Source organism: Choloepus didactylus, chromosome 9 (assembly GCF_015220235.1).
Source record: "Choloepus didactylus isolate mChoDid1 chromosome 9, mChoDid1.pri, whole genome shotgun sequence".
In the NCBI taxonomy this organism is placed as follows: Eukaryota; Metazoa; Chordata; class Mammalia; order Pilosa; family Megalonychidae; genus Choloepus; species Choloepus didactylus.
The window spans coordinates 14,725,203-14,746,907 of NC_051315.1; the positions used below are offsets into that span (position 1 = coordinate 14,725,203).

The 21,705-nt window shown below is 43.1% G+C and overlaps 2 protein-coding genes across 10 annotated transcripts in view; one reads left to right on the top strand and one right to left on the bottom strand.

Annotated features, from left to right (window-relative positions):
* Window positions 1-1,202: 1,202 nt before the first annotated feature.
* On the bottom strand, window positions 1,203-6,461 carry DBI (diazepam binding inhibitor, acyl-CoA binding protein). The gene is made up of 4 exons (XM_037849354.1): window positions 6,323-6,461; window positions 5,102-5,219; window positions 2,977-3,039; window positions 1,203-1,504 (listed from the first exon to the last, which is right to left on the bottom strand). The coding sequence occupies exons 1-4, from the start codon at window positions 6,329-6,331 to the stop codon at window positions 1,431-1,433; spliced, it is 264 nt and encodes an 87-aa protein (XP_037705282.1). The 5' UTR covers window positions 6,332-6,461; the 3' UTR covers window positions 1,203-1,430.
* A 98-nt stretch (window positions 6,462-6,559) lies between these two features.
* The window catches only part of C9H2orf76 (chromosome 9 C2orf76 homolog), a 132,648-nt gene continuing 117,502 nt past the window's right edge, over window positions 6,560-21,705 (top strand). For 4 of the 9 annotated variants that reach the window (XR_005218972.1, XM_037850548.1, XM_037850547.1 and 1 more), the window contains exon 1: window positions 6,718-7,040. The gene's annotated coding sequence lies outside the window, so the exon portion shown is untranslated. Of the gene's footprint in view, window positions 6,677-6,717; window positions 7,041-13,604; window positions 13,685-21,705 lie in introns of those variants that run through there. The other 5 variants (XM_037850543.1, XM_037850542.1, XM_037850545.1 and 2 more) reach the window with 5 other exon arrangements.

Consider the following 21,705-nt stretch of genomic DNA (forward strand, 5'->3'; position numbering starts at 1 on the left):
GCCACTTGGGGGTCACCTGAGCTAAGTCCCAAGCCTGGATTTTGGATCTTGACCTCCGTACTTTGTTGGAGCAACCACCTCCTATCTGTACCTGACCTGCTGGGCCCAGTTCCACGAGTGGACTGGGCTTGACCCAGAAGCATCGCCATTCTCAACAGCCGTGAGCGCAGTCAGATTTCGTCCTAATGCCTTTTGTGTCTACACCCCTGTGGCTGCCCATTGCCTGGGATCAAATTCCAGACTGTTCAACTTCATTGCCAAGACCTTTACCATCTAGCCCCGTTTTACACTGAGGGCAGGGCCTGCTCCAGCCACACTAGGCAGCTGCCCTCCCTGTTCTCCCTGATTCTCCCCACTGCAGCATGGGTCATGCCTGCCAGGCCTCCTTGGGTGGTTTGTGGAAAAGGGTACAAACTTCCAAGTCAGGGAGATTGTTATTGGAAGGCTGGTTCTAGATTTACCAGCGGACTGATCTTGGCCAAGCTACCCTAACATTCAGGCCTCACTGTTCTCCAGGGTGAGGCTGAGCTGTGTCTGAGATCAGGGCACAGGCTGTGGAAAGAAGACTGAGCGCTGCCAGGCCTTGGACAGTGTCTGCTTAATTCCCTTCAGCCTTGGCATCCTCACCTAGAAAATGAGAAACCCACGATCTCTTTCACAGGATGCAGGACGGACTGAAAGGGAACATCTGGCAAGCTCTTGTCCTCCTTGGGTCTGGATCTCCCTCCTTCCTGGGGACTCATTTCTCCACTTGTTTTTGCTCACTCAGCTGACGGAAGCCAAACTTTCACTGGGACTTGGGGGATGCTCCTGGCAGACGCACACTCCATTCCCGGGCTACCACCTTTGCCCATGTGCCCTGGACCCATGGACCCTCAGACTATCCTCATGCCCTTGTTCAACCTTGCCTTCCTCAGAGCCTGAGGCCAGGAGTGTCCCTGACAGAGGTCCAACCAGCTCACCCGATCTTCTTCAGTGCAGCTGGACCGGGAGGAAAAAAGAGGAAAGACCAGTTCCTCCCTACCATAAGAGATGAGCTCATGCCAGGCCTTAGAACTGGGTGAGACAGCCTGTCTTACCTTCCAGCATGGTACAGAGGAGGGGAAGCTGAAACACTCTCTGGTGAAATCTTTAGAAAAAGTAAATAAGGAAGAGAAACCACAACAGAGCAAATTATTTCAAGAACCCAGAATACCAAAGTCTTAAAATAACAAATGAACTTTTAATTGATCTATAGATAAAAACTATTCAGCGAAGGCCAGTCACTGGTTCAGCCCCTAATATGTTAGAGCTGAATCCTGGAGAGCCTTGTATTAGTGGATTATGATTGGTTATTTTCATTATTTAACTTCATCCATAGTATTAGAAAAAAAACCGAGGCATTATATCTGTTTCGGTTGGATGCTTGGCTGGCATCCAAATCCAGTCCTTTATATTCCGTATTTTTTCTTTAGTTCTTCTACTTTGTCTATGTAAGATTTCATGGCATCTTCCTTGGAGGTCCCTGTAAAGAAGCAACAGTGTAACTGATCAGGGAGGTTGCATGATGGAAAAAAACAGGCTTTAGAGTACCAGGGAGACCTGGCCTAGCTCTACGAGCCTCAGCTTCTCATCTGTAAAATGGGGGTTCCACTACCTCCACCTTGGAGACCTGGCAAGAATGACACCCAAAGACCCTGAAGAGCCTGGCTCTGAGTAGATACTTCATAAGCACTGGGCACGTACATCCGTAGTGCAGCTGGTCCTGGGGGCCTGTCACTGGCCTGCCCGCTGTTAGTCATGCACAACAGTGTGGGAGGCTCTGGGCCTGCCTCAGCAGAGAGGAAGGAAGCGCTAATCTGGGGGCGGCGAAAGCACCAGGCCCGGGACTTTCACAGCTGGCACTGGCCTGTCACGGTATTTCTGCACTGGGCTCTTATTTCCCAACACCATTAAGCTGGCCAAGAAAACGCAAAGCCAGGCATGCCCTTCTCCCCAGGGCGAAGCTACAGGAAAAGTTTTGAGACCTCTGAGTAAAAGCAGCTGGTTCTTGCAAGGGCATAAGGCAAATCTTTGTCTTCTTGCAACAGTACAAAGGACACTGAACATCTCCCTCAGAGACAGAAACACCTGTTTTCCTGGAGTCTGTGGTAAAGGAGAGAGACCTCTGGGAACTGGAGCTGGTCCCACAGCACCGGTGAGCGCGTGGGGCCTCAGAATCGTGTGGAAGCTCCTGAGAACTGACAGTCAGACAGGCCTTTCCTCCCCAGCTTCTTGCGAATCCTGCTAGGGTATTTATTATATTCCGGCCCTTTCTGAATTCAAGGGTTTCTCATTTGCAGGAAGACAGAGGGCTTATTCAGAAACTAGCTAGCAAAAACGAAAGGGGGCAGGCGCTTTGCTGCCAACTTTTGGGCCTTGCTGCCACAGGTGGCATGTGATTAAGCAGGAGCCCGGACACTTCTTGGCGGCTGTTGCCTAGCTTATAATAGCTCCCATTCACTGAGCCTACGATGTGCCAGAGGCTTGCCAGGCATTAGCTCACTGCATTCTTTTATGTGTCCTTCTGGCTGGAAGGGAACTGAGAGGGCTGCTCAGGTTGGGGGTGGCAGTGGGAGGGGTGCGGAAGGGTCACTGCCTAGAGCTGTTAGGGACAGGGAGGTGTGGGCAGGAAACTACGCCTTACTCTGAACATGTCCAAAGCCTACACTGGCTGCCTCACCTCCCCACCTGTTTCCCAGTGGCTTGGTCCCCCAGCCCCTCCTCTCCGGACGATCCCAGCTCTTGGAGATAGCGCTTTTGGAAAAGGCATAAACAGTAGGAAGAGGAAAAGTAGGTGGCCCAGTTTTTTTGTTCTCCATTCCTGGCACAGGTCAAGCTGGTTTCCAGCATGTGCCTCATCCACTTTGTTTTGTCTCGTAACCTTATATCTATAATGAAGAACCCTTTATTGCTGGGCTTCACCAACTAGAGGAACTGATTAGGACAGACAGCTACCTTTCAGCTGGTTCCAGGCATCCCACTTGGCCTTGCCCTTGAGGTCCAACATCCCAGGTCGTTCTTAAACAAGGAAAGGAAACGCATCAGATCTGCTTCAAGCTCAAACAGAGAATTTTATCAACGTTCTTATCATATAAGATGAGTTTTGTTACACCCGTCCCTCTAGGTTCTGTCACAGAGTGAAATGGCTCTAGGACAGTGGGTTCTACTTTAAGAAAAGCAGGTGTACCACACTCTAGAGAAAATAGAAGGAAAACCATTCTCGTTATAAGACGGTCCTTGTCTTACAAGTTAATTAAGTTTCTCCTTTTAACAATTTTAGTTTAATTAAAAAAAACAGGTAGCACATTCACATGGCTCAATATTCAAAAGCTGCCATGTCAAAAGCTTTGTATGACTGCATGGTATGTGAATTTATCTCAATAAAATTGAATTATTAAAATTAAAAAAAAAAAAGCTACCATGGGGAACACTGTAAAGTTTTCCTCCCATGCACTGTCATTAGCAGTTTTCTGACTGTTCCTTTCCTGGGAACTGTTCATATCCTTGCTCCATTTTTTCTTTTAAACTGAATTATTATTCAATTCTTAATGATTTGTGGGAGTTTTTATTGAGGGCAGGGTTTCTTTAAATTACACCATGATTTGATGCGCCCAGACCTGTTATCGGGTGCATCTGGGAAGTGCACATGCACTGCTTCCCTTTGACCAGTGTCAATGCCGAGCAGAAAGCCAAGTGGGGGGCAATTTGCAGCACCCCATCCCATGGCCTGGACCATAGGGTCTGAGAAACATCAAGCCTCCCCTCGCCTTTTCATGGAAGAGCTTCCAGGGATACCTGAGAGAGTCACCGCCAACAGCCTTCCGGAGACGATGGAATGTTCTACCTTTACCAATTCCAGGGCCACTCACCACACGTGGCCATTGAGCACCTGCCATGTGGCTAGTGCGCCCGAGGACTGAGCTTGTAATTGGATTTACTTGGAATGGTTTTTAGTTTAAATTTATATGGCACCATGTGGCGAGTGGTTACTGTATTGGCCAGTGCAGCCCTACGAAGCTGGGACCTCCCTAACCTGGAGGTGATGATTTCCCAGCCAGGCTCTCCATATTCATGCAGAAGCAGACGGCCTCTGCACGGACAGAGGCCTGGCTCTCGGAAAACACTATTTGGCAGAGAAGCCTCCCAGCCCTCCACCTCTCCTCCCCTCTTCTGGGAGGATACAGAGTTTATAAACCCAGCGTGAAACTCACCTTTGCCATAAGACCCTCCTCAACTAAGTCCTCCCTGTGCACCTCAGGGTCCGATTTGGCCCTGCCCGAGATCTCAGCTGTCGGCATCACCACCTGCTTCCAGCTGGCCAACAGCCAGCTCACCTGCTCCACCCTAAGTGCAGAGGAACTGGGAGCCACGCTCACCCCCCTCCTGTAGGGGTGGGGGTGGGGGTAGGGGTGGAGGGGTTCTTCTCTGCTGCCATGACAGCCAGCTCTGAGTCCCTGTGCCGAATCCATCGTGGCTGTTGTCTCAGCACACACCCAAGTTTCAGGTGCGTGAAAACTGCCCAAGGCGGGCAAGGCAGTATTATGAGATATTAGTGCAAACCATGGCCTCAAAATCTGTACCCCAATTTTTCAGGAGGAAACAAAGAGTCATCAGGAAGGTACAGACTGTCATCAGCAAAACACACTTCTGACCTGCCCCAAGAAGCCAGACATGGGGTTTGGCTGATGGCTGCCAAATGCTCCAATTTTTATCCTGTCCATTAGGGGAAGAAGCAGACTGCTTCAACAGAGCTACCAGTGAGCTGAGAGTGTAGAGCAAGTCTCTTCCAAGCTGGGGTCTTTGATTTCTCCCTAGGAAATGGGATTTGCTAGTGAAAATCAGTAAAGTCTTTCCCCAATCTGGGTTTCATTCTGAGCCACTGAGAAACCAAGAAAAGCACAAGGTCTGTAAGTTCTGACCTGGGAATATGGTCTCCTGGGAGCCTCTCTAAGTTCCCACCTCAGGAACCTCATGAGGTTCCCATGGATTAAGGGTGCCAGCACCCAGTCAAGGATGCCGGCACATTTGGCAAGGGCCTGCTTTGAGGAGGAGGGGTGCTCCCACCCTAATCATGGCAAACCTGTGTTTACGTCGCCCACAGTGGCTTGTTTATAGCGACTGTAGATGAAGAGCATCTCATCATCTGATGGCTTGGTCTTGAGGTTCTTCACCTCCTCAGCAGCTTTGTCAAACTCAGCCTGGATGGGAAGGAGAAGAGAGGAATGAGGGCTTCCTGGGGCCAGCTAGGGCAGAAGTCCTCTCCCTGGCCTGAACGGAGCTCAGCCGTGGGGGCAGAGAACTGGGGAAGGCAGCACTTTTGCAATGCAGGGAAGAGAAAAGCAGATCTCCCTCAAGGGATCTTGAAACTGTGTTGCCCCCTCTCGCCCTTGCTCACGGGGGCAGCTAGAAAGTTTCAGCAAAATAAAGAGGAGAAGCACATCAGTTCACTCATTCAACTGACAACTGTGTATGGGGTGCCCTGCCTGTAGCCCACATCAGATGCTGGAAACACACCGTGGAAGGAGGCTGGCCAACACTTTTTGCCCTTGGTGGGTGACCACCGGCAGCGGTTAAAGCAGAGTGGTCAACTGTCTCTGAGCAACACAGAGAAACTGCTGGGGCCGCGGGGTGGCACAGCATGTCCAAAAAAAGCAGAGTTGGGGACAAGGCACCGCTGCAGCATTGCCCGCGTCGGAGCCCGCCGGCCCCGGTTTCTTAGGGAAGCAGCGCCCCAGAGCCCCAGGCTGGAGGGAAGCAGCAGGAGCCGGAGGTCGCCCCGCGCGGCTCGGTGGTGGAGAAGCGCCTAGATTCGAGGGAGGGAAAGGGCCTCTGGGTCACCTCTCCCCGGGCCGCGACCTTCCCCTCCCCGCAAGCCGCGCAGGAAGTCCCTTCTTCGGCAGACCGCCAAGTTCCCAGCCACGGTCCCCCTTGCTTCCCCACCTTACCGGGGCGCCCCTGGCCGTGCCCTGTCCTTCCGGATGGTGGAGCCGGAGGAGCCTGTCCCTTTGCTCCTTCAGTCTACGCACCTCTCCCCTCCCACCCCCTTCTTCTCAGGACCTTCGCCTTGGACCCCTCTCCTCCCTTCACAGGGAAGTCCACACCATGGGCAACCTTCCAGCAACTGCGAGGCGGGGACGGGTGTTGGGAATCCGAAAGCGGGACGTCCAGCTCGCAGGGCCCAGCCTAAGGGATCGGGGATGGGTAGGATCCAGGAGGAGCTGCAGGGCGTGGGAGCGAAAGGCTGTGGGACTCGATCTCCCGCCCCGCCGCACCTTCCCAACCTGCCCGGCACTGTGTGTACCTGAGACATGCTGGCGGGGCAGCAAGCGTTCCAGAAAGACCGCGGAGGAAGCGAGGAGCAGAAAGCAAAAGCTCAAGACCGGACCGGCAGCGCTCTAGAAGCACAGCCCCTGCCCTACTCAACCGGGCTCGGGCGAGCGTCAGGCAGCCAATCAGCAGCCAGCTCTCCCCAGAGGGCGTGCCCAGCGCGGGTGGCCCGGGTCAGTCCTGCCTGATCCCACGTGGATCTGTCCGCGCACGCGCAGGGGGAGCCGAAGGGGACGTCGGGAGCAGGTGGGGACCGCGGAAGTCGGGCGTCCTTGTTCGTGCGGGCGCCGGTGTGTGGCGTGGGGTTAGGTCCACCCGCCACTTTGGGGGACGGCCGGTCGGGGGAAAGGGGAGGGGGCGGAGCCCGAAGAGCAGAGGCTTTTAAGTTTGTTTCATTAAATCTCGTGCCCAGCGTCAGGAGGCCGGAAGTTGCCTCTCCGGACTTGCAACCTCTCGGGCCTTGGGGTTGGCGAATCGGCCCGTCCACCTTAGGGGGGTCTCGGGGAGACCCTCCCTGGATGGTTCCTAGAGAGCTGCGCGGAGGCGGGAAGCTGGGCTGGTCCCCGGAAAGGCGAGGCCTGTTCCTCTGAACTTTTGGCACGGCCTTTGATCTGCCCACGGCTATTCCGGTCCTGTATGGCACATTCAGGTTTGGTTTGGTGCATTTCTCCATCCGGTGCATTAAAGACAGGGTCAGTGTCTTGTCTTGACTTCCTAAGCTTGGTCCGAAACAGGTGCTCAGCAAACAGTGTAAACGGATGACTTTCCTTCATTCACAAATGTTTATTGAACTCAAGTCAGGTTAACACACATTGTCCTAGATCTTGAGGATACAGCGGTGAACAAAACAGATAAATCCCTGTATTCATAAAACATAGTGGGAATAATAAATAACAAAACATTAATAGGGAGTTTGGGGGATAGAGACTTTTAAATGGGGGTTCAAGACAGGTGACATTTGAGAAGGCCTCTCAAGGAGGGAAGGAAGGATCACTGACAGGCAAAGAAGAAGTTGAAAGGTGTGAGCAGGAAGTAGGGAAGAGGAGAAAGGTGAGGTCAGGGTTGAGGTGGTTGGCTGGCCAGGTGATGCAGAGCTTGTAGGCTGTTGTAGGGGCCTCCACTTTTATTCTGAATAAGATGGGAAGTCGGAGGGTTTTGAGCAGAGGATGATGAAACTGAGGAGGGAAGGTCTTTGGAAGGTTGTTACAGAGGCTGGTGTCTTCCATGGGAAGAGAAGGTGGCAGCAGATGTGAGTTTGAGGGTGGTGTCTGAGAGACTAAAGGAAGAACTGTCTGACAGTGCTTACAAAGGACTGGGTGAAAGGAGGAATTGTGGAAAATTCTCTGGAAATTATTTAAAAAGAGATAACATTCCTCTCCAGTTCCTTACTTGTGACAGGAGGGCTGGTCAATAAATTTCCACCCATCTCTAATTTACAGCTGTAGATGTTTAGTTAGAAAGGCCAGGCAGAAGCTTTTGGTGGTAACTATAACTTAACGCATGTCAGGCTTACAAACGTTTGGGAAGAAATGGAAATGCAATATCAGGGAACAAATCTGGAGGCTTCAGGTTATGAATAACTTTATTTGAGAAAGCAAAGCCAAGCATATTAACAAAAATCTTGGAATTAAATTTTGGGAAAATATATTTGAAGTGTAGGAAATGCAGGTTTCTTCCAAAATGACAATTCAGAGCTATTTTCTCATCCCAAGTCCCTGACGAAGCCTGAATTAGTTTTTGCTCTTTCACTTGGTGCCCATAGTTTCCTTGATGGAAACTCAGATGATTGCTTATGTGGGGTAGATTTGCAGTCAAATGTATCTCCTGAACAACAGGTTTTTTTTATTTTTTCATTTTTTTTATCATTTTCTATTGTGGAATATAACATATATACATAGAAGTCATAACTTTCCAAGTGCAATTTAACAAATAGTTAGCTAATTTCAAAGAATGTAATGGGTTACAGTTCCACAGTTTGTTATTTCCTTATTGTGAAATATATATGCAAAAAGGTAATAACTTTCAAAGTATGATTTAACAAGTAGTTACATAGGAAATTTCCAAAAATGTTATGAGTTACAGTACCATAGTTTCAGTTGTTTCCTTATTGTGAAATGTAACATATATACAAAAAGGTGATAACTTTCAAATTACAGTTTAACAAGTAGCTATAGAGCATATTTCAAAGAATGCTATTTTGTTACAGTTCCGCCATTTCAATTGTTTCCTTCTAGCTATTCTAATACCCTAGCAACTAAGAAAAAGAAAATTATGTAGAAATTCAGTATTCACAATCCTTTGTTAATTTCTGTCTTGTCTGTTGTTACCCTTCCTCTAGTTTAATCGCTTTCTTGATCTTCAGGGATGTCTAGGCAGTAACCACCCTAACTTGTTCATGTAGAAAAGGGGTGTTGACATTATGGGAAAAAGGGGACACATCTGGTTAATATTCTTGAAGAGGCTGTTGCTTCTGGGTTTGGGGACTCAGCTGGCATAGTTCTCTGGAGGATTTAAGTTTCTGAAGAATAAACTTAGTGAGTGAAACTTTTATAGATCTCAGATAGGGATCTGGGTATTCTTTAGGGTTTTTGGGACTACTGTTGACTTGGGCTTATCACACTGTGGCTATTTGGCATATATAGCTGAAACTTGCATAGGAGTAACCTCCATGACAGCCTCTCGACTCTATTTGAATTCTCTTAGCCACTGAAACCTTATTTTGTTGCCTTTCTTTCCCCGCTTTTGGTCAAAAAGGCATCCTCAACCCCTTGATGCCAGGGTCAGGCTCATTCCCGGAATCCGTGTTCCACGTCTCCAGGTGGCAGGTTTTATCAGTAGATTATTGTGTTTATCTTGGCATATTTGAAAAAATAAGTTATAATTTTCACTTATCACTCCGTGATGATCAGTTGGTGTGGTTGAGTTTTGACAGGAATTAAATATAGAAAGCAAACCTAGTGTTTGAAATTAACTTGGCAGTCTCCAGTAGAGATGTCTTGGTTGCTTGTTTGGAATGCATTCCTCTTTCCTAAAATAACAGCTTTCCACATACTAGTTTTGTGCCCAGGTAAGTCTACAAAGGTTGTTTAAAGCAGCTGAAGTATGTAGCTCCTAAGGATTGTGGGATCCAGAGAACAGGGAGCCAAGTGACCTTTCTTAATGAGAAAAGAATGTTCTGGGTCACATTTTGAAACAGCTGAAGGCTTGCTCTTTGGCTTGCTTCTTCCTTTCCTGATTTCCCTCATTTCTCACTGACCCTTTTCTTTATCTTTCATGTGTAGAAATGCTGCCTTAAGCCCCCCCAGTTAGTACCTCTACTCTAGGGGGTGGGTTGGCATTCTGCTTTTAACATAAAAGCAATGGTAACAGGTTGGCATCTAGGATTTAATTTTCAAAAATAAGTTTTTAAGACATACTTGGGATCAATAAAAGTATGAATTTTTTGACTATATTTCTACATTACTGGAAAGGATCATCCTCTTCCTAATCCTGAAAAACTGTAAGATCCTCAGCTCTAATATCCTTCTTAGCAACTTTGCAATTATACTTATTTTATATACAATTATTAGTATTTTAATTTTCTTTTCTGCTCTCTCAGCCTCCCGCTCCCAGATAAACTGGGGAGGATAAAGGTCACTGTGGATTGGTCGGTGATCACTAAGTGCCAGGCACTTCTTAGGCACCAAATAGTTGGTGAATGAATGAATTAATTAATGAAGTGCTCTTCTCATTATGAAGATTTGCCTCTTCTGATTAGCTGTGAACTTGGAAACCAACCAAGTTTCTTAGAACTGATTGTGAAACTGTGGGCTTGAGTAAAGTAGATGAACTTTGGTGCAAAAACCACGTAATCTCTTTGTACCACTCCCAGCTTTGGAAGTAGAATGCCTGGAGAGCCAGGGGAAAAACAGGGCACTTGACCAGCCAGCATGTCAGTCACATTAACCCTGTCAATCAGTAGGCCGCTGTCATTGTCAAAGCTCAGCATCACATCCTTGAGATACCAATTTTGACTCTTCACAGGTCTCACTCCCCTGAAAGCCATACAGGCAAGACATATAAACAGAGGCGAAAGCAGTTCTTGCCCAGCGGGTGTGAATAGTAGTTTAATATTAGGTTTCTTGATGCAAACGAAACCTCTAATTTCTAAAAGTAACTTAATCATCACCAAATGAATTACAGTTACTAGAAGGCAAAGGTTAGAGCATTCACAAAAGATGAATTACGTTCATTCCGTATTAATATTTCAGTTTCTTGTAATGTGACTCCTGTGACAGGGCTCCAGCAAAGCGGGGAGGAGACTGGCGGGTTTTAAAATGAAGGAGGCACTTTGCTTTTCTTCTGGGGAAAGCTGGGCAGATTCAGGCGGGTGGTTTTATGCAGACGAAGGGAAGAGTCCAGGAATACAGTGCAGCACGGCTTTCCTTTGGCCTGATCGCTTTCCTTTTCCCTTTCCTTTTTTTTTTTTTTTCCTTTTCTTTCTTTTCTCCCTCTTCTCTTGGTCTCTGTTCCTTTTCTGTTTGCCTGAGTGTAGTGTGAGGAGGCATGGCAACTGGAGGTCTTAGCCAGCACCTCCCCTTTCCCATTTTTGTCTCTTTCAGAGGAATTGCAGCAAGCTGAGCATGCTGGAAGAGCAGCAGGAGATTCTCCTTTCCCCCTCTTGTTTGTACCCCAGTCAGCAGAGCTGGGTTAGTGCTGAGGGGAGACAGGGAAGAGGCAGGAAAGTTTGGGAGTAGGAGACTGTAGCAGGCTGGGGGTGCAGGAGGAAAAGACGACTTCCTTGACATTTGACTATACCTAAGTTGATCATACACTGGTCAAGTGCTGCTTGCCCTTTGGGATTACTTAGAATTAAGGGCTGGGATAATGAAGCCCCTTATGCAGATATCTTGCAGTCAGTACTGTCGTTCTTGTTCAACATCATCAGAAGTATAAACTGTCTTCTGAATCGATATTGTCTCCCCCATTTTTGCCTGATCACCTAGCTTTTAGTTGCAGGTGACAAACATTTGGTAAATGCTTCGGAACTAGGTTGTTAGAGATGAATTGTATTAGTGCGCTTTGCTCTTGCTGTCAACAAGAAAGTTAGGAATATTAAAATCTGGTGACAAATACTTTGATAATTCCTTTGGAAGACGGTGCTATTTTATTTTTTATTATTTTAAAATTTATTATAATTAAAAATTTTTATTGTCACATATATACAACATGACTTTTTTTCCATTTTACCCACTTTCAAGTATACAATTCAGTGGTGTTAATTACATTTATAATGTTGTACTGCATCACCACCATACATTACTAAAATTTTTCCATCACCCCAAACAGAAACTCGGTACCTATTAAGCATTAACTTCCTACCCCCCACCTCCTCCCCTGGTACCCCATAAACGTTCTGTCTTTATGAAATTGCATATTCTAGTTATTTCATGTCAGTAGGAACATGCAATCTTTGTCCTTTTTTGTCTTGCTTATTTCACTCAACGTGATGTCTTCAGGATCCATCTGTGTTGTTCTGTTCCTCAGGACTTCATTCCTTCTTACAGCTAAATATTCAATTGCATATATATGCTACATTATGTTTATCCATTCCTCTGTTGATGGGCACTTGGGTTGCTTACATCTTCTGGCTATTGTGAATAATGCTGCTATGGACGTTGGTGTACAGATATCTGTCCAAGTCCTTGCTTTCAATTCTTTTAGGTTTTTACCTAGATGTGGTATTGCCTCATCAGCTGGTAATTCTATATTTAACTTTCTGAGGAACCTCCAAACCCTTGTCTACAGCAGCTGCACCATTTTTATATTCCCACCGACAATATATGAGGGTTCCTATTTCTCCACATCCTTGTCAATACTTGCTACTTTCTATTTTCTTAATAATAGCTATTCTAGTGGGTGTGAGGTGGTTTCTGATGGTTTTGATTTGTATTTCTCTAATGGTTAATGATATTGACCATCTTGTCTTGTGCTTATTGGCACTTGTATATCTTCTTCGGAGAAATGTCTATCAAATTGTTTGCGCCTTTTAAAATTGGGTCATTTATCTTTTTGTTGTTGAGTTGTGGGAGTTCTTTACATATTCTGGATATTAAACCTCTATCCAATATATGTTTCCAAGTATTTTTTTCCCCTTTTGTAGGTTGTCTTTCTTCTTTCTTGATAATGGCTTTTGATGCACAAAAGTTTTTGATTTTAATGAAGTACAATGTATCTGTTTTTCCTTTTGTTGCTGGTGCTTTTGGTGTCAAGTCAAAAAATCCTCTGCCTAATACAAGGTCCTCAAGGTGTTTCTCCCAATTTGTTCTAGGTGTTTTACAGTTTTAAGTTCTTATATTTAGGTCTTTGATCCATCTCAAGTCAGTTTTTGTATATGGTGTGAGGTAGGGGTCCACTTTATTTCTTTTGCATTTGCATATTCAGTTTTCCCAGCACCTTTTTAAAGACAGTGCCATTAAAAATAAAAATAAAACAAAACACAACTTGTATTTTGAGATAATTGTAGATTCACATGCAGTTTTAAGAAATAATACTGAGAGACCCCTTGTGACTTTTACCCAGTTTCCTCCAGTGCTAACATCTTGCCAAATTACGTATAATACATATCACAGTCAGGTCATTGACATTGATGTAGTCAAAGTATAGATCACTTTCATCATCAGAGACCCCTCAGATTCCCTTGACCCCTTACCCCACCCTCACCCCCTCCTTAACCCTTGGCAAACAAGAATCTGTTCTCCATTTCTAGTGACATTTCAAGAATGCTATATAAATGAAAAGGCATATAGCGTTTTGGGATTGGAGATTCATCTAGCATGCAGGCGAAGGGAAGTGAGAGTCCGGGAATACAAATACAGTACAGCACAGCTTTCCTCTCCTTTATTGCTTTCCTTTTCCTTTTTTTTTTTTTTTTTTTTTTCCTTTTCTCCCTCTTCTCTTGTTCTCTGTTCCTTTTCTGTTGCATGTATCAGTAATTGGTTACTTTTCATTGCTGAGTAGTATTTCATCATATGGATGTGTCACAGTTTGTTTAGCCGTTCACCTATTGAAGGACATCTAGGTTTGTTTCCAGTTTTGGCCTATTAAGAATAAAGCTATTGTTAATCATTCATGTACAGGTTTTTGTGTGAACATACATTTTCATATCTGATATAAATGCCCAAGAGTGCAGTTGCTGGCTCGTATGGTAGTTCGGTGTTTAGTGTTATAAGAAATTGCCATATTCTCTTTCAGAGTGACTGTACCATTTTACATTATCATCAGCAATGAAGGAGAGATCCAGTTTCTCTGTATCCTTGCCTGCATTTGATGCTGTCACTGTATTTTAGCCATTCCGGTAGGTGTGTAGTAATATCTCATGGTGCTTTAATTGTGATTTTAATTTTAATTTACTCTGTGTATCTTCTTTGGTGAAATGTCTCTTTGTGTCTTTTGCTCATGTTCTAATTGGATTGTTTGTTTTTCACTGTCAAGTTCTGAGAGTTCTCTGTATATAGCAGATACTAGTCCTTTGTCAGATATGTGCTTTGGAAATATTTTCTCAGTCTGTAGCTTGTCTTTTCATTCTCTTAACAGAGTCCTTCACAAAGCAAAAATTTTGTGTTTTGATGAAATCCAATTTATCAGTTCTTTCTTTTGTGGATTACACTTTTGGTGTCAAGTCAAAGTCTGCCTAGCCCTGGATCCTGAAGTTCTTCTCATGTGTGTGTGTGTGTGTTTTTTTTCTAAAAGTTTAACAATTTTGTGTTTTACACTTAAATGTGATCCATTGTGAGTTAACTTTTGTATAAGGTGTGAGATTTATGGCGAGGTTCCTTTTTTTTTTGCCTGAATGTCTAGTGGATCCAGTTCTGTATGTTGAAAGGTATCTTTTATCAACCAAATTGCTTTTGCATCTTCATCATTAATCAGTTGGACATATTTGTGTGTGTCTGTATTTTGGTTCTCCATTCTATTCCGTTTATCTGTGCATCTGGTTCTCTGTCAGTACCACACAATCTTGAGTACTGTAGCTTTATGAAAAGTCTTAAAACTAGGTTGACTGATTCTTCCCACTTTCTTGTTTTTCAAAATTGTTGCAGCGATTCTCATTCCTTTGCCCTTCCATGTAAATTTCAGAATAATCTTGTCCATATCTACTGTTCTGGTTTGCTAGAGCTGCCGTTCTGCAAAATACCAGAAATGGATTGGCTTTTATAAGGGGGATTTATTAGATTGCAGAGTTACAGTTCTGAGGCCATGGAAATGTCCAGACTAAGGCGTCAACAAGATGATCATCAATAAGAAGGCATCAACACTGAAGAAAGGCCGATGGCGTCCAGAACACCTCTGTCAGCTGGAAAGGCACGTGGCTGGCGTCAGCTGGTCCTTTGCTCCTGGGTTGTGTTTCAAAATGGCTTTCTCCAGAATGTCTCTGGGCTTGTCCCTCTTAGCTTCTTCAGCTCCTGTGCATCTAAGCTTCTAGGGGTCCTCTCTTAGCTTCACTCTCTCAGCTCCTATGCATTCTTGTTTGTTCTCCCAGGGTGTTTCTCTTTAAGTATCTGGGGGTCCTCTCTTAGCTTCTCCTGAGCAAACTCTGGGCTAGCATCTCCAAACATCTCCAAGCATCTCTCCAAGCATCTGGGTCTGTGTCGTCTCTTAGCTTCTCTCTTAAACACTCCAGTGAACTAATCAAGACCTACCTTGAATGGGCGGGGTCCATACCTCCATGGAAATAATTCAACCAGAGGTTCCACCATTATCAACAGACTAATCAGTCTGTCCCTACAAGATTGCATTAAAGAATATGGCTTTGCTGGGGGACATAATATATACAGACCAGCACATCTACCAAAAAATAAAACTTGCTAGATTTTGGTAGGAATTGCATTAAACTTGTATGTCAGTTTGGGGAGAATTGATATCTTTTCTATGTTGAGTTTTCTAATCCATGAACACAATATGTTTCTCCATTTATTTAGATCTTCTTTAATTTCTTTCACCAGTGTTTAGTTTATAGCATCAAGTGCGGCACGTTTTGTTAGACTTTAAACCTTATTATTTAATTGTTTGAGCAATTGTAAATGGTATTGTGTTTTTTAAATTCAGTGTCCATGTGTTCCCTTGATAGAATATAAAAATACAGTTGATTTTGAATGTTTGTATTGTATCCTGTGACCTTGCTGAATGCACTTATTTCTAGGATTTTTTTTATAGATTCCTTAGGATTTTCTATGTAGACAATCATATCATCTGCAAATAGGGACAGTTTGCTTTCTTCCTTTCTGAGATCTGTGCCTTCTATTTCCTTTTCTTGCTTTATTGCACTGGCTAGAACTTCCAGCCTTCCATGGATTGAATTGTATTCTCCCAGATTGTGTTCTGTACCCTCATCCCTGATACCTGTGAATGTGACCTTCTTTGGAAATAAAGTCTGTGTGGATGTAACTAAGTTAAAGTTCTTGGGATGAGATCACCCTGGATTTGCATTGGGCCCTAAACCCAATGACTGGTATTCTTATAAGAGAAAGGTGAGGGAGATTTGATGCAGAGACCCAGAGAAGAAGGCCATGTGAAGACAGAACACTAGACTGGAGTTATGCCAAGGCACACCGGAGGCCACCCAAAGCTAGCAAGAGGCAAGGGAGGATTTTCCTCTAGAATTTAGAGAGCGAGTGTGGCCCTGCTCAAACCTTGATTTCAGACTTGTGGCCTCCAGAACTGTGAGAGAATAAAGTTCTGTTGTCTTAAGCCACCCAATTTGAGGTAATTTTTTGTGGCAGTCCTAGGAAACTAATACACAGCACTATGTTGACTGAGAAGGGTAAGAATGAATCTACTTGCCTTATTCCTGATCTTAGGGGAAAAGCATGCAGACTTTCATCATTAGATATAATGTTAGCTGTAGGTTTTTTGTAGATGCTCTTTATCAAGTTGAGGAAGTTCCTCTCTGTTCCTGTTTTTCTGAGAGTTGTTGACATGAATGTGTGTTGAAATTTGTCAGACTTTTTCTGCATCGATTGGTAAGATCATGTGATTTTTGTTAGCCTGTTAATATGGTAGATTATGTTGATTGATTTTCAAATAATGAGGCAGGCTTGCTTTCCAGGAGAAACCCCTTGGTCATGGTGAATAATTCCTTTTATACATTACTGATTCAATACGCTAGGATTTTGTTCAAGATTTTTATGTCTACATTCATAAGGCATATTGGTCCATAGTTTTCCTTTTCTGGTTATGTCTTTGTCTGGTCCTGACATCAGGGAAATACTAGCTTCATAAAAAGAATTGAGAATTGTTTTCTCTTCTCTTTTCTGGGAGAGATTGTGTGGAATTGGTGTTACTTTGTCTTTAAAAATTGGCAGACTTTTCTGGTGAATCTGTCTGGGGCCTGGAGAGTTCTTTTTTTGAGTTCTTTTTTGTTTGTTTGTATTAGAGCAGATGTAGGTTTAAAGAAACACCATGTAGGAAGTAAAGCATTCTCATATAACCCCGTTTCACACACTCAGTTTTCTCTCCTATTAAGTTTTCCCTATTATTAACATTTTGCATTAGTGTGGTACCTTTGTTACAATTCATGAAACAATATTATTAACTTTAGCACACTGTTAACATTGTGTTATATATTTCTATGGGTTTGTGTGTGTGTGTGGTAATTTATATAAAACCTAAAATTTCTTTTTTTTTTTTTACCTTTTCGAATATACAGTTCAGTGGTGTTAATCATGTACACAAAGCTATGCCTGTATCCCCATCATCCATTGTCAAAATTTTTCTGTCACCCCAAAAAAGAAACTCCATAACCATTAAACATTAACTCCCCATTCCCCTCTCTCCATTGGACTCTGGTAATCTTTGTTCTAGTCTCCTATTTCATGACTATGCTTATTCTGCCTATTTCACATGAGTGAGGTAATATAGTATTTGTCCCTTTGTGTATGGCTTATTTTGCTTGATATGATGTCTTCAAGATCCATCCATGTTGTAGCATGCATAAGAACCTCATTCCTTTTTTATGGCCTAATAATATTCCTTTGAATACATATACAGCATTTTGTTTATGGATTCATTAGTTGATGGATACTTGGGTTCTTCCACCTCTTGACCATTGTGAATAATGCTGTTATGAACATCAGTGTGCAAATGTCTGTTTGCATTCCTGCTTTCAGTTCTTTGGGGTATATACTTAGAAGTAGTATTGCTGTGCCATACGGTAATTCTGTACTTAGCTATCTGAGTAGTTGCCGTACTGTTTTCCACAGTGGCTGCACCATTTCATATTGCCACCGACAATATATGAGTGTTCCTATTTCTGCACATCCTCTCCAGCACTTACCTTCCATTTAAAAAAAAATAGTAGGCAGTCTAGTGGGTATGAGATGTTGTGGTGTTTGAAGCTGTATATATCCCAGAGAAACATGTTCTTAAATTTAATCCATTCCTATAGCTGTAAAACCATTGCAAGTAGGATCTTGTGATGAGACTACTTCAGATAAGGTGTGACCCACTTCATTCAAGATGGGTCTTAATCTTCCTACCGCAGTCCTTTATAAACAGAATGAATACAGAGAGAGGGAAAAAGGAAGCCAGGGGAGCAAGAAGCTGAAATCAGTGGAACCCAGAAGAGAAGGGAGAGTCCAGCAGATGCTACCATATGTCAGAGGAGCCAAAGATCGCCAGGGAGAAAGAATTGCCTTGATGATGCCTTGCTTTGGATATTCTCATGTTCTCAAATTGTAAGCTAATAATTTCCCATTGTTCAAAGCCAGCCCATTTCATGGTATCTGCTTTGAGCAGCCTAGGAAACTTATATAACAGATGGTATCTTGTTGTGGTTTTAATTTGCATTTCCTTCTTGACTTTGAGCATCTTTTCATATGCTTTTTGGCCATTTGTTTATCTTCTTTGGAGAAATGTCTATTCAATTTCTATTCCATTTTTTAGTTGGGTCATGTTGAGTTGTAGATGTTCTTTATAAATTCTGGATATTAAAGTCTTTATCAGATACATGGTTTCCAAATATTTTCTTCCATTTTGTAGGTTACATTTTTACTTTCTTGATTGTTTTAGTTTGCTAAAACTGCCCAAGATGCAACATACCAGAAATGGGCTGGCTTTTACCAAAGGAAATTTATTAGTTTATAAGCTTACAGTTCTGAGGCCATGAAAAGGTCCAAATCAAGGCATCATCAGGACAATACCTTTGTCCTGAAGACAGGCTGCCTGTGATCTTGGACTCCTCTATTTCATGGCAAGGCACCTGGTGTCATTGGCTGGTCTCTCCCTTCTCTTCCGGGTTTCATTGCTTCCAGCTTCTGGCTTCAGTGACTACCTTTTTGTTTCTGTGATTTTCTCTCTCAGCTTCTGTGTCTTTCTCTTTGTGTTTCATCCTTTTATAAAGGACTTCAGTAAGAGGATTAAGACCCGTTCTGAATGAGATAGGCCGGATCTTAAGTTAAGATCCTACTCACCAAAAGATCCTACTTACAATGAGTTGGTACAGGTATGAATGAATTTTAAAAATGTGATCCTCTGGGGTCCATTGAACTTCAAACTACCACACTTCACCCTCTGGACCCCAAAAAGACATGTTTTTCATATGAAAAATACAATCGTTCCATCACGATATCCTAAAGCCTTAAATAATTTCAGTAACGATATTAAGAACAAAGTCTCACTGAAATTATTTATAAGTGTGGTCTGTGCTGGGGCATAGTTCCCCTTTGGCTGTGTACCTGTGAAACTTAGAAAAAGTTATCTGCTTCTAGTAAACAAAGGAGGGACAGTCATAGAGTCGACATTCCCACTGCCGTAGGGAGAAATTGGAAGGAAAACGGGTCACAGGTTGCCAACACCTCTGAAACCTTGCAGGGCATACTCCATTAGATTTCGATTCCTGAGAGTTATCTGTAGAATGATGTTTTGTCCCCAGGGCTTGATAGAGTGGCAGCCCCAGCCCTTCCACGTTCTTGTGTAGTGGCCATGCTCTCAGCTCCATCCTCATTGAGCATTGGGGTGATGCCTTAACTCTAGGATTCACCCTCATGAAGCACTGGGGTGGCAGCTGGACTTCTAGGCCCTGCCTTCCTCAAGCATTGAAGTGGTAGCCAGACTTTTTTCAGTCTTTAGTGCACAGGCTCAACTCCCTCAGAACAGTGGGGTGATGACCACACTCTCCAGAAGCTGCAGAAGCTGAGAGAGAAAGCCACAGAAGCTAGAAGCTGAAAGCAGTGAAGCCCGAAAGACAAGGGAGAGATGAGCAGATGCCACCGTCTTTTGCATATAGCTATCCAGTTCTTCCAGTGCCATTTGTTGAAAAGGCTGTTTTTCCCCCACTGAGTGGACTTGGCACCTTTGTCAAAGATCAGTAGGCCAAACATACGAGGCTTTGTTTCTAAACTCTCAATTTGATAACCATTGGTCTGTATGTCAGTCTTTGTGGTAGTTCCATGGTTTTGATTACTGTGGTTTGGTAAAAGTTTTAAAATCAGGAAGTGTGACTCCTCCAAGTTTGTCTTTTTCAAGATGTTTTTGGCAATTTGGGACTGTATGCCATTCCATGTCAATTTGGTCATTGGTTTTCCATTTTTGTGAAGAGGTCTTTTGGATTTTTTTTTAATTGGAATTGCATTGAATCTGTATATTGCATTTGGTAGAATTGGTTCTTAATGGTATTTAGTCTTCCAATCTGTGAACATGGAATGTCCTTCTGTTTATTTAAGTCTTTAACTTCTTTCAGCAATGTTTTGTTGTTTTCTGTGTACATGTTTTTTACATCCTTAGTTAAATTTATTCCTAGACATTCTTTTCTAATTTGGATTCCTTTTATTTCTTTTTCTTGCCTAATTTCTCTGGCTAGAACTTCCAGTACAATGTTCAATAATAGTGGTGACAGTGGGCATCCTAGTCTTGTTCTAGATCTTGGAAGAAAGCTTCCAGTCTTTCCCCATTGAGTATGATGTTAGCTGTGGGTTTTTCATATACCATGACAAGGATGTTACCTTTTATTCCTAGTTTTCTGAGTGTTTTTATCAAGAAGGGGTACTGAATTTTGTCAAATGCCTTTTCTGTGTCAATTGAAATAATATGTTTTTTTCTTCATTTTATTAATAGATTTTCTGATGTTGAACCACCCTTGCTTGCTTTGGATAAATCCCCCTTGATCATGATGTATAATTATTTTAATGTACTGTTAGATTTGACTTGCTATTTTGTAGGGATTTTTTCCTTCTATATTCATGAGGGATATTATTAGCCTGTAATTTTCTTTTCTTGCCAATAATCTGGCATTGGTATTTGGTTGACGCTGGCCTCAGAGAATGAGTTGGGAAGTATTCCCTCCCCTTCAATTTTTGAAATAGTTTGAGCAGTGTTGGTGTTTATTCTTAGAAAGTTTGGTAAAATTCACCTGTGAAGCCCACTGCTCCTGGGTTTTCTTTGTAGGGAGATTTTTAATACTGATTGTATCTCTTTACTTGTTATTGGTCTGTTGATAGCGTCACTTTTTTTCTAGAATCAGTGTAGGTAGTTAGTGTGTTTCTAGGAATTTGTCCATTTCATCTAGATTGTCTAATTTGTAGGCATACAGTTGTCCATAGTATCCTCTTATGATCCTTTTTATTTCTCTGGGATTGATAGTAATGCCTCCCTTTTCATTTCTGATTTTAGTTGATTTCTGATAACTAAATCAGTGTCCTCTTTCTTTTTTTTACTCTGTCAGCCTAGGTAAAGGTTTGTTGATTTTATTGATCTTTTCAAAGAACCATCTTTTGGTTTACTTAATTCTATTGTTTTTATTCTCTAGTTCATTTATTTCTGCACAAATTTTTGTTATTTCTTCCCTTCTGCTCACTTTGGGTTTAGTTTGCTGTTCTTTTCCTAGTTCCTCCAGGTATGCAATTAGATTTTTTATTTTAGCTCTTTCTTCTTTTTTAATGTAAGCATTTAAGGCTATAAATTTCCCTGCTAGGACTGCCTTCCCTGCATCCCGTAAGTTTTGAAATGCTGTGATCTCATTTTCAATCATCTCAAGATATTTCCTGATATCCCTTGTGATTTCTTTGACTCGTTAAGTGTTTTATTTAACTTCCATGTATTTGTTGATTTTCCGTTTCTCCATCTGCTTTTGATTTCTAGCTTCATTTCATTGTCAGAGAAGGTGTTATGTATAATTTCAGTCTTTTAAATTTATTGAGACTTGTTTTGTGCCCTAACACGTGGTCTGTCCTGGAGAATGATCCATGTGCACTTGAGAAGAATGTGTATACTGCTGTTTTGGGGTGCAGTGTTCTGTATATATATATGATAGATTAGTTCATTTATCATATTGTTCAAGATCTTTTTTCCTTATTGATCTTCTATCTAGATGTTCTATCCATT

What these genes read in the sequence shown, in the direction of transcription:
- DBI (XM_037849354.1), bottom strand. An exon ending in TGTGGGCGACGTAAACACAG is followed by an intron (nt 3,040 to 5,101) that starts GTTTGCCATGAT and finishes TCCTTGTTTAAG; the next exon opens with AACGACCTGGGATGTTGGAC. An exon ending in TGCCTGGAACCAGCTGAAAG is followed by an intron (nt 1,505 to 2,976) that starts GTAGCTGTCTGT and finishes GCTTCTTTACAG; the next exon opens with GGACCTCCAAGGAAGATGCC.